Below are 16395 nucleotides of genomic sequence, written 5' to 3'. Positions count from 1 at the left end.
TGTTTGGAGTCAAATTCAAAACTAGCATAATTTGGTGTCACTGTGCTGACTTCATTGTGTTCCCTTTTTTTATTTCTTCTGAAGGTCTGGCTCAACATTTTGTATAAAAATTGATCTGTCTGAAATGTTTAACGGGGTATCCAAGTACATATTTTTTTATATTTTTCATGATTTATTACATAGAGGGCAGATTTATAGCAACTTTATTTCTACCCTTTTTCAGGTTTGTTAGAGAACTACTGGAAAAGAAAGTAAGTAGTGTTCTTTATTGAATTCACTTCTGTATTCAGAAGATGCTGTGTGAACACATGAAATAATAAATCCTGCTATCCGAATCTGTTGTCTTAGTGACAAATCAATAAATATACATATTTCTGTGTAATTTACAGATATCGTCACTCTGAAAAATGTTCTAGTCATGTTGGGAAATGTACTTATAACAGTATAAAATCAGTTTTCTCTTCTCAGAGCAGAGCAATGTTATCTGTGTTTCTCTACTGAGTTTGAAAAGCCTGACTTCCTAGAAAGGATGATTTTCTTGTTAAGAAAGGTGGAATTCAATTTATCACTCTGTAGTATAGAAGTAGACAGACTAATTGAAGGAATTGTCACCAGCAGAAATCATCATTTTTTTCAGTAAAGTTACTAATTCACTATAAAATTAGTGGTTTGGGTCAGTGCATGTCTTAAAGTGTGTTTCTAAAGACATTCATGCTTACACTGCTATGGTAAAGATAGAAGTTTACACTCCAACATTATATACAGTAGTACTTTTCTTATCAGCCTTTGCTTTTCAGTGACTTCTTTTCATATCCCATCTCAAATTATTCAAGAGCAGTTGCCTGGAGTTTAGTGCCTAAACTGATTATATCACTAGAGTAATGCCTAAACTATGTATCACTAGAGTAAATTGGCTAATTTGCAAAGACCTATGCTCCTTTTTTCTGGGAGATAATACAAGGAACTGCAGTCCAAGTTATCACTTACTGGCTTGTGCTAAACTCTTGCCTCTGGTGACAAAATTGTAATCCTGCTAACTTTTTCTTTAGGAAAATTTTAATCTAGAGATGCAAGGTGTAAACCTCTGTTTTAGTTCTTAGTGTCTTCTCCACTATTTCCTACTGTATGGCATATCTGATTATACCACCATTCTTCTTATCTAAGGAGTTTAGGGGTTTGTTGCTGTTATGCGTAAAGAAGATTGGACACAAAAATAGCTTTGGTTTTGTAGAAGCTTGCAATTTTGCATCATTATATCTTCAATAGTCACAGAAGTGTGACTGAAAAAAATCTGGTCATTCAACTGACTTTTTTCTCATCATGCATTTAGACTGTCAGCAAATATGAAAAAGTATCCAGTGCTGCTGAAGACTGGTGAAATTTCAGCAACTTGATGAAAGTTCTAATAAAAACAAATTCTTTAATAAAGTTTATTAAAATTGTTGTAAGAAACCCCCACTTTCATTCTCTGTTTCTGTAATGAGATGTCTAATGAAAGCAAGGAAATTACTATACAGCTTAATTTGAGTTGGCAAGAATGAAGTAAGCAGTAAGCAATGTAGAAGACAAAATGTAATTGCCAAGTAAATGCTAGTCTTATGGTTACTGAAATGTATAGGTAGAATACAAACCTCATCTCCTGTTATTTTCAGTATCCCAGAGTACAGCCTATCATAACCCCCCGCTTTGGCCCCTCTTGCACAGAGGACTTGCTGAATGCCCTTGGGGATTTAGCACAAACCCACGATCTCCACGTGCAGGTAAGCTCTGAGAGCTCTGTGTGCCATTTAAGTGGTGTGGACAGACAGCATGCTGACCACCTAAAGAACCTTTGGGAGGAGATACATATCTGCTGCCCTGAGCTCAGCATCCACTCTGTTGTATGCTTGTTCTCTCTTTCACCTCACAATAACATTGTGTATTATTTTAACATCTTCCTGAAACAAAGTGGGGCCATTGTGTCATCACATTGCTGGGATGGACATGTGTACCGTCTCATATCACTTTATTCCTTTAAGGAACAAATGGGGCTACTTCTTTAGGTCCTATGAAAACTTCTTGAGGTCTGATGAAAAAAGAGATGCAAGGATTAGATTGAACTATAGGCTTTACAAGCACTTTTTTATGAATGTATGTTTAGCACCAGTAGATTGCTCAGAAGATTGCAATGTCAGGTTCAATGCTGTTTAAAGGACTCGCTCTATGCATTTTTTTGTTGCAGAGTCACATAAGTGAGACTAAGGAAGAAATCAAACTTGTGGAGGACATGTTTCCTGCCTACCAGAATTACACTGAACTGTATGATAAAAACAAGCTGCTAACCAGCAAGGTAGCCACATAGAAACTTCCCAAATATGACTTACATTAGTCCATGTAGAATTCATTAGAATATGATGGTTTACTGTATTTACCTGAAAAATTTGTATTGTTCTGTCAAGGTCAGTGACATCTGGGGAAAAGGAAATTTGTTTTATGTTCTATGTTGAGGTGTTGGATCTTTAAACAAACCTACAGTGTTCCTAAGTATTTTAGAGGAGGTGAAAAGAAAAATATTTTATGCTCCCTGATGCATTTTCTAAAGGCTCCAAAGAGAATCAGGGCAGTGGGATTAGAAGGAAGCTAGTTAAAGCTGGTATTGTAGGAACTGGCAATTCTTGTACATTACCTATTTATCTTTATATTCCAAAGATGTAATCCTGTTTTTGCAGTTTGCCTGAAGATTTCTTCTGTAGTGTTACGTTGGACCAGCTTCACTTTCTTCCTATGGAGAAGTAGCCCTCCGTGTTGAATTCTAAACATCAACTGTGCTTGCAGACAGATGCACTTTACTGCTCTGACTATCCAAAAGCACTCTCACCTCATTTTACCAGCTTATTTTACCGAGCTTTGAGAGGCACACTAGCCCAAAGAATTGGAATTCATTACAGCTTTATGCTGTTGAGATAAATGTGATATACCTGCCCACAGTAATGACAGGCTGGAGACCCAGGGCACACCTAATTAGATAGTGGACTGCCCATGCAAAAGTGAATATGAACAGCCTAACTATGGTCAGAGTACCTAAAAATCAGTCAAGTTCATTTAAAAAATTGTGAGAGAATTTTCAGACACACAAGGATAACAGCTGAAAACTCCCTAGGAATTAGCTGTTGAGCTCCCAATTCTGCGTTTGAAATTTTACCCTAGTAAATTACTTATTTACTGTCCTTTTGAGTGAGAAATCAATATGGACAACAGAAGTGTGTACACAGAATTATTCTTTATTTTCTTACATGGTCCTTTGCATGCTGATTTGGTGTGCAAGTGTTCTAAAGAGCATATTTTTGCTGCAAAAGCACAGGTCTCTGTGACTTGTATGCACACAAGTGAAAATGGTCATGAAAAATCATGATTACTGGCACTTTCTGGAGTCAGAGTCCTGTATATTTGGAAAAGGATTCTATTAAACACAAGCATGGCAGCAGAGCCTCAGATATTTTCTCCCCATCCACTCAAACCAAGACACCAAATCAATTTTTTGGAAGTGTTTTAAAAGCAGGGATTTTTTTTTTTAACTGTTGCTAAAATGTTTCTTTCCTTTTAGAAACAGTACAGATTGGCAGGGATATGCTTCAGTAGCTACCATATGTAGGTCCTTATCTGAAGACGTGGCTATTCTCCTTGTGTTTTCAGCTACAGTGAGCTTGATGAATAGAGATGTGAGGGGTACAGTGCCATTAGGAGATGCTCAGTGGAAGCAGCCTCTGTGCCATGCTCAATTTTATGTGCAGATTGTAACAGAACTCTTGCTCCTCTCTTTCAGTGGGCATTTGGCATATGAGGTAACGCAAATTAGATTTGTATGGGAATAATTGGTTTATCCACTATTAAATTATCCTATCCTATACTTCAATGTTTTTCTTGTGAACTTATTTTTAAAGTCAGTTATGTCAGCCTAAAAGTAAAAGCAATATATCGGTTGTATAAAAAATTAGATTATATTTTACATAAAGAATAGTTAATCTCTCTCTCTTTCCCTGGTGCAAACCTTTAGAGAGCTAATAGAAAACATGCTAAGAGTACATACACCTTCCATTTTATCTGATGTATTCCTAGCCCCACTTAATCTCCGTGTTAGCTACAAAATAAAAATTGTAAGCTTGTAACAGCACCAGGACAGCTGGGAAGTTTTAGCTTTTGTCTTTGGTCACAGCAGTCACTGCAAGAGCAAGAACCCTGCATTCTTATATTTAAAAAATGCAAAAAAGCTGAAGGAATGATATGTCAGGCACACTGAAGTTAATCAGCTTTTCCCTTGTGGGTTTTAAGAGCTTAATTCAAGAAATGCATTAATTTCACTAAATGGTAACATGTCCTTTTTGGTTATTTAAAGCGGTGCAGCAAACCTCACAGCCACAGAAGTAAATTAAATATTGAGTAAATTTGTGATTCTCTTTTTCTTTAGACTGTGATGGCACATGCCTGTCATCTTTCTGACGAAGAGCTGAAACTTTTTAGTCTTCGTGGAGCTGCAATTTCACATTGTCCCAATTCTAACTTTTCGTAAGTTAAAAAAAGAAAATAGGAATGTTGTATAATTAAATAAAGCTATTATTTGTGTAGTACCCTGAGTTGATGCTACCATTGCAAAGCTATGATATGGAAGCTATATGATACCTCATGACACCAGAAATGAAATACTGGACATGACCATTCATTATCCACTTCTGCATAGCATGCTCTGGGCCAATTTGTGGTCTTTCAGTTTAGTTATTGCATCTATATCCATATCTATATAAATATTTCTTTTCTAAAAATTTGTTTCTTTTGACTGTTCTGTCAGTGGTAGATGTCAGTGGCATTTCTCTTCCCCCTGAAGTCTGCTAATGTTTTGGGGAAATGGACTATAAACTCTTCTTTCTATTGAGCAGACATGAGATACTGCATGGTATCCAGACAGAATAGTAATAAACCAAATCTTGTACACATTAAGGGAGAGTCTTTGTCATAAAATGGCTCTGCAGTCCTGCTTTTCCTGAACTTTTTCTGTATGTAACACACAGAACGTGTTTCTTCTTCCAATCCAGGATGTGCAGTGGTGTCTTAAATGTGCAAAAGGTTCTCGAACACAATGTGAAGCTTGGTCTTGGGACAGGTTAGTAGTTTGCTCTGAAAGTGTTTTTTCTGGAAACCATTGGGAGATACATTCACCTGTTCATATTTAAAAGTCAGCATGTCTCCAGTTTTTGGTCCTCCTTTGTTTTTTTCCACTTGTAAGTAAGAAAGTCTAGACTATTGAAATCTAGGGTTGGTCCAAAACTGTTTTAAAACAAATTTTTAAAATTAGTGAAGACTTTTGTTTGTTGCTGTTTGTGAGCTTAAACAGGACCTGAACATCAACTTTTCAGGTTTCTGTTTTTGTGTTGTGTTCTATTCACCTGACTATGTGTGAGAGCACCTTTATTGGGAATTAAGCCTTCAGAGACAATGCTTAGCTGTAGAACTTGTTGGGTTTGCCACATATGTCGCTTTAGAACTTTGAATTAAAACTTACAGAAATTTAACGTAGAGACTTATACCCAAAGCTTTTTTCTAAGACTCTGATCCCTTCTAGATGTTGCAGGTGGATATTCGGCTTCTATGCTTGATGCTATAAGGAAAACAATGGTGGCATCTAATAGCCTTCAGATCAATAAAGTGAATGAAACAGGACTAACTCTTAAAGAAGCTTTTCAGCTAGCCACTCTGGGAGGAAGCCAAGGTAAGAAGAAAATTCTTCAGTGTGCATATGGAGAGCTACAACTCTCTTTGATTATATGTCTCCCTGCCTTCATGGGAGATTCACAGATTTTCTGGTGCCAGGGTGAAATCTAACTGGTAGGCAGAGATAATCCTTCAGTTTCTCATACTCATACTAGGCTTTTCAGAGAAGAGTACTCTATTAATGCAGAGAGTTTAATAACGAAATCTTAATGGCTTTTCAGGTTTGTACATTTGCTTTGCAAAGATCCTCAGACTTCTTAGTCATAAGGCTGTTAAGTGCTTGTCTATTTATTGTACCAGCTGGAAATTTGTTTTCTCAGCAACCATCACCTAGAAGAAAAACTGCAATTACTGTAAAATCATGCATTCTATTTGTCATCAGTTTCTAATTTTACTGTGCTTTTTGAGCTGTCAGTGAGGAAGTTTGTTGCAAATCAAAACACCATGCAAATCACTCCTCACTCAAGGAAAAGCAGAAAAACAGGCTTTCCACCATGGTTGTTCAAAACACAGTTGCATTTGCAGAATGCAATCATATAGTATATGGGTTATCCAGTTTTGGAGAACCAGTTTTGCTGTAATCAGTGTGCACATAAAAATAGATAAAATTTAAAAAGTTTTAGTGTAACTGATATGATTTAGCAGAGAGGAAATCCATATGTAAGTGAAAACCTATTATTGTTTCAGTTACCAGAAATGAGCTCACTACCTTCCAAAGCACTGGTCCCAAATCTTCTCAGTGTAACCTGTCTGTAGCTGCCAAAAAGCTCCATTGGGAATTATTAATGGAAGCTTAAAAGATGTAGTGAAAATGTTGTCAATCAGGTCTTCTCAGAACTGTGTTTGAATTCCTGGAGTGTAATGGGGGAAGTAGAGAAGACAGAAGATGAGTAGGAAACAAATAGTGTTCTTTTTCCTACAATATATACTCTTACACAAAGTGTAAGAATAAACTAGCTGAGACACAGAAAGGAAGATCAATAAAATCTGAAACTCTTATGTCGTTTCCCTTCCCAGCTACTCTTGTGCTTTTTCTGTATTAGGTTTCCTTAGTAAAGTGTTAATTTTTAATATAGATTTTAGGCTGTTTTATCCTTACTGAATCAGTTTTAAGGGTAGAATATAAATTACTTCTACAAGCTTCCAGTAGCCTGGATACAGAAAATTTCAGCAGCAGAAATTTAAATGAGTGATTTTTGTTTTTATAGTTTGCTTTGTTAAGACTTCTAAACATTTATCACCCTCTTGTGTTTAATCTAAAAATTACATTCTGCTCAAAAACCTGAAGGAACATGAGACCATTTTAGTTGAAACTAGTAGGTAATCAAAATATTTCAGAATTTGTAGGAGTTTAAATGTCTTTAAGATATTGTCATATTCCTGCCACTCACAAACTTCAATGACTTCTTAAAGTAACTTTGAGACTGAATTTCCTTTATCAGTGCAATCTGAAAACAAAGAAATTATTTGCAGGTATTATGCTCTTTGAGGACTTAATTTCAGGGTATTGGAAAAATAGATTTAATTTACAGATTATTTCTAGAACTTAAAACGGTCCTAATTTATTTCTAAAGAGGCACAAAGGCTTCTCTTTGGGTAGTCTAAGCACTTGCAATTACTCAGTCCCTGAAGATTAAGTTTTAGATTTTCAGGCATGTGGGCCTGAGAACTTGTGCTTGTAATGAAACATTTTAAAAATAAAGCTAAATAATAGACCACAAGGCAAGCCGTACAGGTAGGTATGAGACCTTGAGACTTTCTATGATTATTTTTCCACACCATATTATTCTTTGTTCCTGCTAATTGCAATTACTCACTGGATACTTCTTTTATTATCATATTACTATATGTTACTATTGCAATATGTCTAACAACCTTTCAAAATTGCTTAAACTTTTTTAAAAAATGTAGTTGAATACTGCCTTAGCAAGTGAGTGTTATTATATGCTTTACTGTTTTTCTGACTTAATTTCATTGCCCCATTTGGAGTTTAAATGTTTTTGGAATATAACCTATTGTTTCTTAAGTCTCTTAAGAGCTCAGGTGCTAACATACTATTCAATTTGGTTTTGGGTTTTTCCTTGTAACCATCTAAATTTTTGTTTGTCTTATGAATATTTCAAATAAGTTGCCAGGTACTTCTACATGGTGGAAGGAGGATAGTCCTGATGATGTGTTTATGAGCTTATTTTCTTCCTCAGCTCTAGGACTGGGTGATGTGATTGGAAACTTTGAGGTGGGAAAAGAATTTGATGCACTGTTAATCAACACGAAGGCTTCAGATAGCCCTTTTGACTTGTTCTCTGCTGATGATTTTGAGGTAATCAGAACCGGATTGATGATCCAAACATTAGTGGAAGTGATGTGGTGAAGGTCCATGATACAGAGAGAAAAAGTCTCTTGAGAGTGATTCTGGTGACAGGAATTGGGTGTACTACACCCCTGCTGTCTGTGCTTCAGCCTAGATGTTCCATGGGTTTTTTTCTTCAGAATCTTGCTGACCCCAGTGACAGTTCCAAAACACCATGAGCAAAAATGCATGTAATATTTTAATGCATGTTTTATTAGCCCAAGATGAAAATTATAGTTATGTATTTGCAGTGACAAATGGCAGCCAAGAATAAGCAATTTATTTTTAGTCAATACTTAGAGTGCAGACTGAAAAATGGTAGCCTGTTCCCAGAAAAAGGTTAGGTTGCCTTTTCTACATTGCTGTTACAAAATGAAGCAAGAACTCAAGATGGCTAATTTGAGTTAAAAGCATAGTTTTTATGTTAACATTAAAGCAGTGCTGGTTTTATGGTATGGAAACCTCTTCTCATTCAAAATCTTCTCTGACTAAAAAAGATAGTGAAGAGCAGTTGCTAGAGCTTATAGATGTGGTCAGACTGCCTGGAAACAATTCCAATTCTGTAAAAAGAATTATTTAAGTTTAAATCTAAACCTTTTAAGCTGTTATTGTTATTAGCATTTTGCAATTTACAAAAAGTTTAAAATTTGCCTTGTTTTCAAAAAGTAAATTATGTATATTAGGTTTTGATTTCACTGTTACTAGGAATATTTAGGTGAAGTGTTATTATCAGTTCTTTCAAGCTTTAAATTATTATGATCGGGGACAGCACATATTGCTTTCTGAATTTGTTTTCTCCCATTTCTTTAAAGGACACTCTCCAGAAGTTCCTGTATCTAGGTATGTTTTGATTTTCAGCTCAAGTTGAATTCTCATTTCCTATATCAAATGTCTAAATTAAATGTTGGGGTTAATAATAAATTTATTTTTACATTACTAAGTATACATTTGTTTGCAGTAATTAAATATATTTATTCAACTGTTCTATGAACATTAACATGTCCCAAATAATTAGCATTAATATTTGGCATTAATAAATAAAATCTGGTTTATAATTGCTTGTAAACATGTCTGGGCAGTGTCCGGACCAGGGGTGCACTGCTGCTGTGTTGTGATGTTGAGGTGCCTGGTGCCAGCTGTGGCCACAGCTGTGTCGTGCTGTAATGAGACTTTTGCCTTTCTGAGGAGCTGTCTGGGTCACACCAGCTTTCTTGATGGCTGGCTCCCAAGCCAGTTCAAATACTGTGCAAAAAATAATTTTCTGTACAGATACATAATATTTTTGGGGTTTGGATCTACTGAATATACAGAAAATCCATGACACTATTGCAACAGCTGAATGCTATGTTTATTTTTTTTTTAAAGCACATGGGTTGCTAAAATATTTATTAATTTTTGTGGTAGCCCTGACTATTTCTCTCCAAATGGACTTTCTTAGTTCTAGGAAATGGTTGCTGCAAATAATGTGTTCCAAAACTGTTTTTGTAGACTGCATAATTGTTATTAATTAAATCAGTGTTTGTATTTATGAACAAATCTCAGTTTTGACCATGTTATTTCAGGTGATGATCGGAATATTTCTGAAGTGTATGTGGCTGGAAAGCAAGTGGTTCCTTTTTCAAGCTCTGTATAAATCAGTTTTCTGTTTGCAAAATACTCTGCTGATCATTCTGCATCTGATTTGGAAAAGATTGATTAAGCACAGTGCCTGATCATCAAGAATGACACCTCACTTTTGGATAATGTTAAAAACTTGCATACATTGAAAATTTCGTTAGACCTTTCAAGAATTACTATACCAAAATTTTCATGGTTCTAGAGGGAATGGATATTTAAATTTCTTTGTAAAAATAGCATTTGTGCATTGATTGGGGATTTGATAAATAACTTATTTATAGAGGGCACATGTGGCTCTGTTTAATAATAGTATAGGAAGCATTATGTGGTACAATGAGATGCTCATTTTCTATAGGAATTTAAAAAAAACAAAAACCCATTGCTTGTAAATTGATTTTGCAGGTAATGAATATCGTGGAAGAATGCAATTTCCATAATATTATTATCAAGTACGGAAAAATCAGTGTCCTTTTGGAGAATGTAGTTTTCAGTTTTTCCTATGAGCTTAAAAAATCTTAATTTAAAACATTATTTTTTATGAAGAGTTAAGTTAGAAGTCTGTGTTTATAAATAAATAAGGGTCATTACTTAATAGTTTAGGATTGTCATTTGTAGTCAGACACTCCATTGAATTACCTTGATCTGAGTGATGGCTGAATTAAACTTCTTTTAAATTAGAAGCAGGCACTAAGATATTTCTACAGGCTACATGAAGGCAAACAAATTAAGAGGTATTTCTGGACTGGAGGGAGTGCTTCATTAAGTTGAGAATCCTGCAGAATCTTCCCAAACTCATTTGCTCCCGACCATTCAGACAGGATGATATGATGATGTCCCTTCTCCTTTCTGTAAGGGAAGTGAGTGCATTTAAAAATTTCCAAGAGAAATGGTCTCTTTCTGGCCATTACCACCTTTGACTTGAGGTGAAAATCATCACTGAAAAAAGCAGCTCAGCTTATTGTGCTCTTTGTGTATTTCAATGTGGCAGCCATAATTCCAGCCCTGTAGAATTCCAGGATTCCAGGTAAAAAAATATGCCTTTTTGTTGTGGAAATCTGTGTGACTTTCTTTCCTAAAATGGCATATTTCCCTGCTTTTGATTTCTTCTTGTTGCTCTATTATGTTTGTGCAACATAAAGAATGTCCGCTTTAATTTCAGGGTCATTAATGACCAATATTGTATTTAGATACTGTAAACATGTATTGAATATGGGTTTAAGGCTTAATTCAAGCTTCTTTGATTTTACTAAGCCTTGTTTCGCACTTTTATCTCACTGCCTGGGGATATAGGACTTACCTCTGTTTACAAAGCAAGGGAGGTCACTGCACCAAAGTTTCACTACACGTCTACTTCAGAGAGAGTGCTTGTCCAACGCCACTCATAATGTTCTGATTTTAAAAGAATTATCAGAGCTTATGTATTGTTATGATTCTGCCTACATGAGACAGCATAGCGTCAAGGGGAAGTGTAACAGCTAATTTGGGCACTATAGCAGTACAGTCTGTTCAATGTGGTTTCCTTGCCGAAGCTGAGGGGCTGTACCAAACAGCAGGGAATAAGCAGGAGGTGTCTCGCAGGCATCACCTGGGTGCAGCCGCTCAGCCAGAGCTGGCTCAGGCATCCTCCTGGCTGCTGCACCGTGCCGCTGCGCGCCGAGGTACAGCCTTCCTACCCGTTATGTTCCAAGACTTCTAAGGCTTTAGGAGTCAAGATCTAAGGATTAAGATTTACACATTCCATCAGGGTGTTTTCTCAACCATTATGTTTTGCATGTGTCCCAGTCACCTACCCAGTAGCACACTTGTTCAGCAAATAACAACCTTCATCTCTTTAACTTGCTTTCTTGATTCAGGGACATCTATTCTCATGAATTTTGACATGAATTTAATTGACCAAATTTCACATTTCAAAACCAAAGAACTGTGAGACACATGTTTTAATCCTCCCAGTTACTGTTTGAAACTATTTTTAGGGAATTACATGGTTTCCAGCTTTGGCTTTCCTGTGATGAAGAAAGATCACATAGGCTTGTGTACAATGTATGCTAGTGCCCTACTTCTTTGTCTCCAGAGCTATGAATTAAATCAATGCTTTTATTTTAGTGGTAGCCTTAACTGTCTCTGACTTAATTGTTTTCCCATTATTTTGTGGTGTTTTTAAGAAAGGGATTCAGCATTTTTAAAATACTTTTAGGGGGTGGACAGGTTGCTTATTTGCAATATGAGAACACACTAAAACTTTAACAAGTTCAGGACTGCACTGCTGGGCCAATTACAAAGGGACTCAAGAATAACTGCTGCCAGTGAGCTTTGTATCTGAATTTGTACTGGGTCATGAATAGTTTGACTCTTGTTAAATTCAGGGACAAGGTAGGAACTCCTCTTTTGATTATAGCTTTTCTAATGTCTAGTATCCAGACATTACCCAGACATAGCAATGGAAAATCATCTTTTTAAGAATCTCAGCTGGAGGATGAATTCTGCCTGCAGGTAGTGCCATGGGCTACCTGCAGCACTCTGCAATGCCCAGGACAGGAGGAATGAAGCCCAAGATGGATAGCATTACATTAAATGCTGAGGTGTTTAGGGGTAAAGGAAAGAAGCCTGAATTTGATGTTTGAGGAGGCCAGTGGAGGAGTTAATATAAAAATAAACTGAGGGTCTTTTTACAACAACATTTAAATAGATCTGAATGGAGAAAAAATGTGCTGCCAGAAGAGCTAAGTGGGATCATTGAAGGCAGTCCCAAAAGTTTGTTCAGTGGAAGATGGCTTATGCACAAACATTTATAGGTTTTAGGTCATACAAAGAATGTAATAGTCAGAATTCTCAGAAGTAATTTAGGGAAAATTACTCACTAAAGATCACTAAGGATCCCACTGTAAGTCTTGGTCCTTGAGACTCTGTGCCTGTGTGTAGATTGCCAAGATGTTTGTTTTGGTGGGGGAGGATCACTGGTAAAAGCTGTTACTGCTGCGACTTACACATGTATGCTACATGCATCTCAAGACTACATACATTCTGCTTCCTTGGATAGATGCCCCTACTGCTCAGCACTTTGAAGCAGGCGAAGTAATGGGTTCAGATTCTTAGTGTCTGTTTTAGAGACTGGAGTGTATTTGGAAGGCAGCTGAGCCTCCAGTGTAGTTTTCTCCAAGATAAGCTTAATTCTTGTATACCAAAACCACCCTGCAAACTGAACCAAAGTTCAGCAAAGGAGAATGATTGGTAATTTAGAACAGCACTATTGTCTCAAACCAAAATGCTAGTAGAGGCTAGAACTTGAACTATTCCCCGTCTGTCCTCATGCCGTCACAGAACTTAGTAGCTGAACACAAATTGAAGCAACCCTCTTCTACCTTCCTCCCTTTTCCCCAACACCACTCCCCAGCAAAAAACCAAACAACCAAAAAAACCCCAAACGTTAAAATGAAACAACTGAACATTAAGAGGATATGAGTATGTGGAAGAAAATATAGGAATAATTTTCATCAGTGTAAATTGAAAAATGTGACAGTATAAATTGATTAACTAAAGATGAAACCTCTGGAAAAATGTACATGCAACAGATTCCAGATGTCTCTCCCCACAAGTTTTCTTACCAGATGGTGGATGAGATCTTTCTTTCTTAATATGACTTTATGTTCAATGGTAGCACGCCATTCATACAAAGGAAAAAAAAAAGGGTATTTGTGTAGAGCTTGCTTGTTGGGACAATATGCTTACTGTGTTCTATGGTCAGATGAGCACTTATTTATTGTAAATAGAATGCATTTGAATTACTGTTATATGTTGGTCTCATTGTGTCACTTTAGGTTTTGAAATACTAGTAAGAATTGCCTATGCATTATGCAGCATTATTTGAATTATTCATGTGTGGCAAGTGGAGTTCTGCACTTTAAAATGTTGCCTTGGCCTAATGTTTATATTTATGCTGTATTTTTGTGTAATTCTAAGGTTTTGTAGGGGGAAAAAGTGTATTTTTTCACTGCACTGAAATTTTTTCAGTAAGGTTGCTTTCTTTTAGAAAAGGGAACTTTAAAATTACCCTGTCTAAAATTCTGTGCCTGATTATACACTCATGAATGGAAAAAAATACAATAGTTTTATGAACTTGAATAGTAACATTTAATGTAAAAAGAAGTGCAGAGAAATAGAATTTTTTCAAATATCATAATACAATGCAAATTAGCAAAAGGTATTACTGTTGAATAGCTACAGTTAAATTGAGCAAAAGAGAACATAGTTACCATTGATTATTCATTTTAAAAGAATACTTAAGCCCAAGTTGTTTAAAAGGATATTCCAGTTTTAAAAGGAAAAGATATTAATGTCATTACTCAGATGAGCTGTTTAAAAATATGATTTTAAGGACTTCCAGGAACAATCCATAACAGATGGTAAGGTGGACATCTTTTAAAGTTCTGGATTTTCAATAAAAAACTATGCTGCTTTAATTGCAACCTGGTATGTGTTAGGAGTCAACTCACCTGTAAAATGATCGTGTAGAGTCTCTGAATAAGCTGAGCTGGAAGGGATCCTCAAGGATCATCATGTCCATCTCCTGGCTCTACATAGCACTGTCCCCAAGGACAGGTAAAAAATTAATTTCAGAAGACATTTGAAAATACTGATAGCAGAATACAAAATACTGCAAAGTAGAAAGGAGATTGATCTGAGGAACTTGTAAAAAGAAGATGACATGTCAGTGAAATTTTAGGTGTGAAATGCTCAGAAAAAAAGATACATTCCCAAGAAATGTTCTATTAGATCATGGATGTCATTCCTTCTAAAAGTCATGGAGGTCCAAAACCTGACCAAGTTTCCAAAGCAGTTGCTTACATGCTTAATAATACAAGCCCAGATACTTGCTCATGGCATAATTATGTAACCCTCCACAGCTTCTAGAGCTCAGATCCAAGATTTAAATCAAAATTACCTGTAATGGCTGCAGAGGAAACATAATGTAAGGGCATTTTATGTTTCATCTACACTTGTCCTGTGAAACATTTAGCACTGGCCAGAGCGGAGGCTGAATTAGTCTGGTCCCAGTGAAGAATTTCTGTTTTGCATGCCCCAGACATCATTCCCTGTCATGTGCCTGGTGATGCACTGATAACTGAGTGTAGCACAGACATACAGTCTGGTGTGACTGAAATGACTGAATACAAAGTGTTTTAAATATCAGATTATTTAGAAATTAAGCTCATTGCTGAGACCAATGTGTACATTTTAAATCACACAATCATATATCTATTATTAACTTCTAGATAGTAGGACTTGGGCTTAAATCTATGGGGTTTAACTTCAGTGGAAATTCTTTCTTAGAAAATGCCCAGAATTAGTGTTTTCCAGCCAAAAGGTTCTTTGTGGCTTCTGCAGAGGCAGTCACTTCTGCAGAAGTGAATGCTTTAGTCATGCCTAGACCATCACTTCTTTATCCAGTCATGAGTCATAAGTGTGTATTGGCTTTAATTCTGGTATTGGTTTGTGGTTTCTCACAGGCTGAGTCTTAGTTTGGAAATAACTGGTAAAGGAGTGGAGCTGGGAGAAGGATGAGGATAAAGGGCAAATCTTACAGCAGTCTGCCTAATGATTCTACACAAAATATCTGTCCCACCCAGGTAGATGTTGTTACGTTTGCACAGCTCTTAGACTCAATGATTTGGCTTAATGACTTGAGTCAACTCATAAATGAAACTCAGTCAAGGCTAGGACATAAACTGTGAGCAGCTGACAAACAAACACAGTTGTTTTACTGTGATCTGCATTTAAGCCATCAGCAGCTTTCCTTGGCCAAGTGCTCCTAGGCATATTTAGATACAAAAAACTGGAGATAAGACAGCAGGAGAAGGGGCCAGTTTTGGTAAGAACTGAAGGCTGTAAACAGCATCCTGTCTGGCCTTGTGGCTTTGGAGCTGGGTTGTGTACTCCTCTAACAACTTTTAGTGATGAAGTTTTTAGGAAGTATTAGCATGTGCTCCTTACCTGAGGATGTTTGCATCCTTTGCTTCAAGACAAATTTTGTTTCCCCGAAGGAGACTTCACATCTTGCTGGAGTAAGTTTTTCTGATGCTGATTTGTCTGCTTGTCACCTGTTGTGCGTAAGCTCTGGTTCATGTGAAAATGCCTAACTGGAGTTAATGTTGAATTTATCCTTCCTTTTGTACTTGTGCAGTATCAAGGAAGAACAATGTATTAGGAGAAATGGTATATGCGATTTCCACTGTTCTGCTTGGTTTTGGTCATGCTAAATAGGAAGTCATGTACTGCTGAAACAAAATAAAGAGGCCTTGTGTTTACACCAACTCTTGTCTCTTTCTGTACTTGACTTTTGAGAAGAGAGGGAAAGCTGACAAGCTGACTAATAAACAATGAAGGCAAAAACACACAGCAACATGTCCTATTCTCTGGGGAACCTGGGCAACCCCCCATCACAGGAATTTGCAAACTCTGTTTAGTATGTAGAATTTTATTTTAGGGGATCTTTTTTTTTTTCTAATTCAAAGCTCTTACAGATTTTGATGTATCTTTATTACCAGATTTGTTGGCTTCATAAATCAAAGCCAGTGTTCAGTAGCCACTTTATATTTTTTTGTGTTGAAGTATACTGTCTTGAAATGCTTGCTTCTTAAGCTTAACGAAAGGGTCACATCTCCTTTAATATGTATTTCTTCACTTTCTTA

The 16395-nt window shown here is 36.4% G+C and overlaps 1 protein-coding gene across 1 annotated transcript in view; it reads left to right on the top strand.

Moving 5' to 3' along the window:
• GDA (guanine deaminase) overlaps positions 1–16017 on the top strand; it is a 29648-nt gene extending 13631 nt beyond the window's left edge. Inside the window, exons 6-14 of the mRNA XM_039719042.1 lie at positions 224–251; positions 1653–1760; positions 2222–2329; positions 4445–4542; positions 5067–5134; positions 5594–5740; positions 7944–8062; positions 8905–8932; positions 9655–16017. Of these exons, the coding sequence (XP_039574976.1) occupies positions 224–251; positions 1653–1760; positions 2222–2329; positions 4445–4542; positions 5067–5134; positions 5594–5740; positions 7944–8062; positions 8905–8932; positions 9655–9725 (775 nt within the window). The 3' untranslated portion in view covers positions 9726–16017. The remainder of the gene's footprint in view (positions 1–223; positions 252–1652; positions 1761–2221; positions 2330–4444; positions 4543–5066; positions 5135–5593; positions 5741–7943; positions 8063–8904; positions 8933–9654) is intronic.
• Positions 16018–16395: the final 378 nt, after the last annotated feature.

The sequence above is a fragment of the Passer montanus genome, unplaced genomic scaffold (genome assembly GCF_014805655.1).
Source record: "Passer montanus isolate IOZ18808 unplaced genomic scaffold, ASM1480565v1 scaffold105, whole genome shotgun sequence".
Classification (NCBI taxonomy): Eukaryota; Metazoa; Chordata; class Aves; order Passeriformes; family Passeridae; genus Passer; species Passer montanus.
The sequence above is the reverse complement of the archived record's forward strand: the minus strand, read 5'-3'. Positions and strand labels throughout refer to the sequence as shown.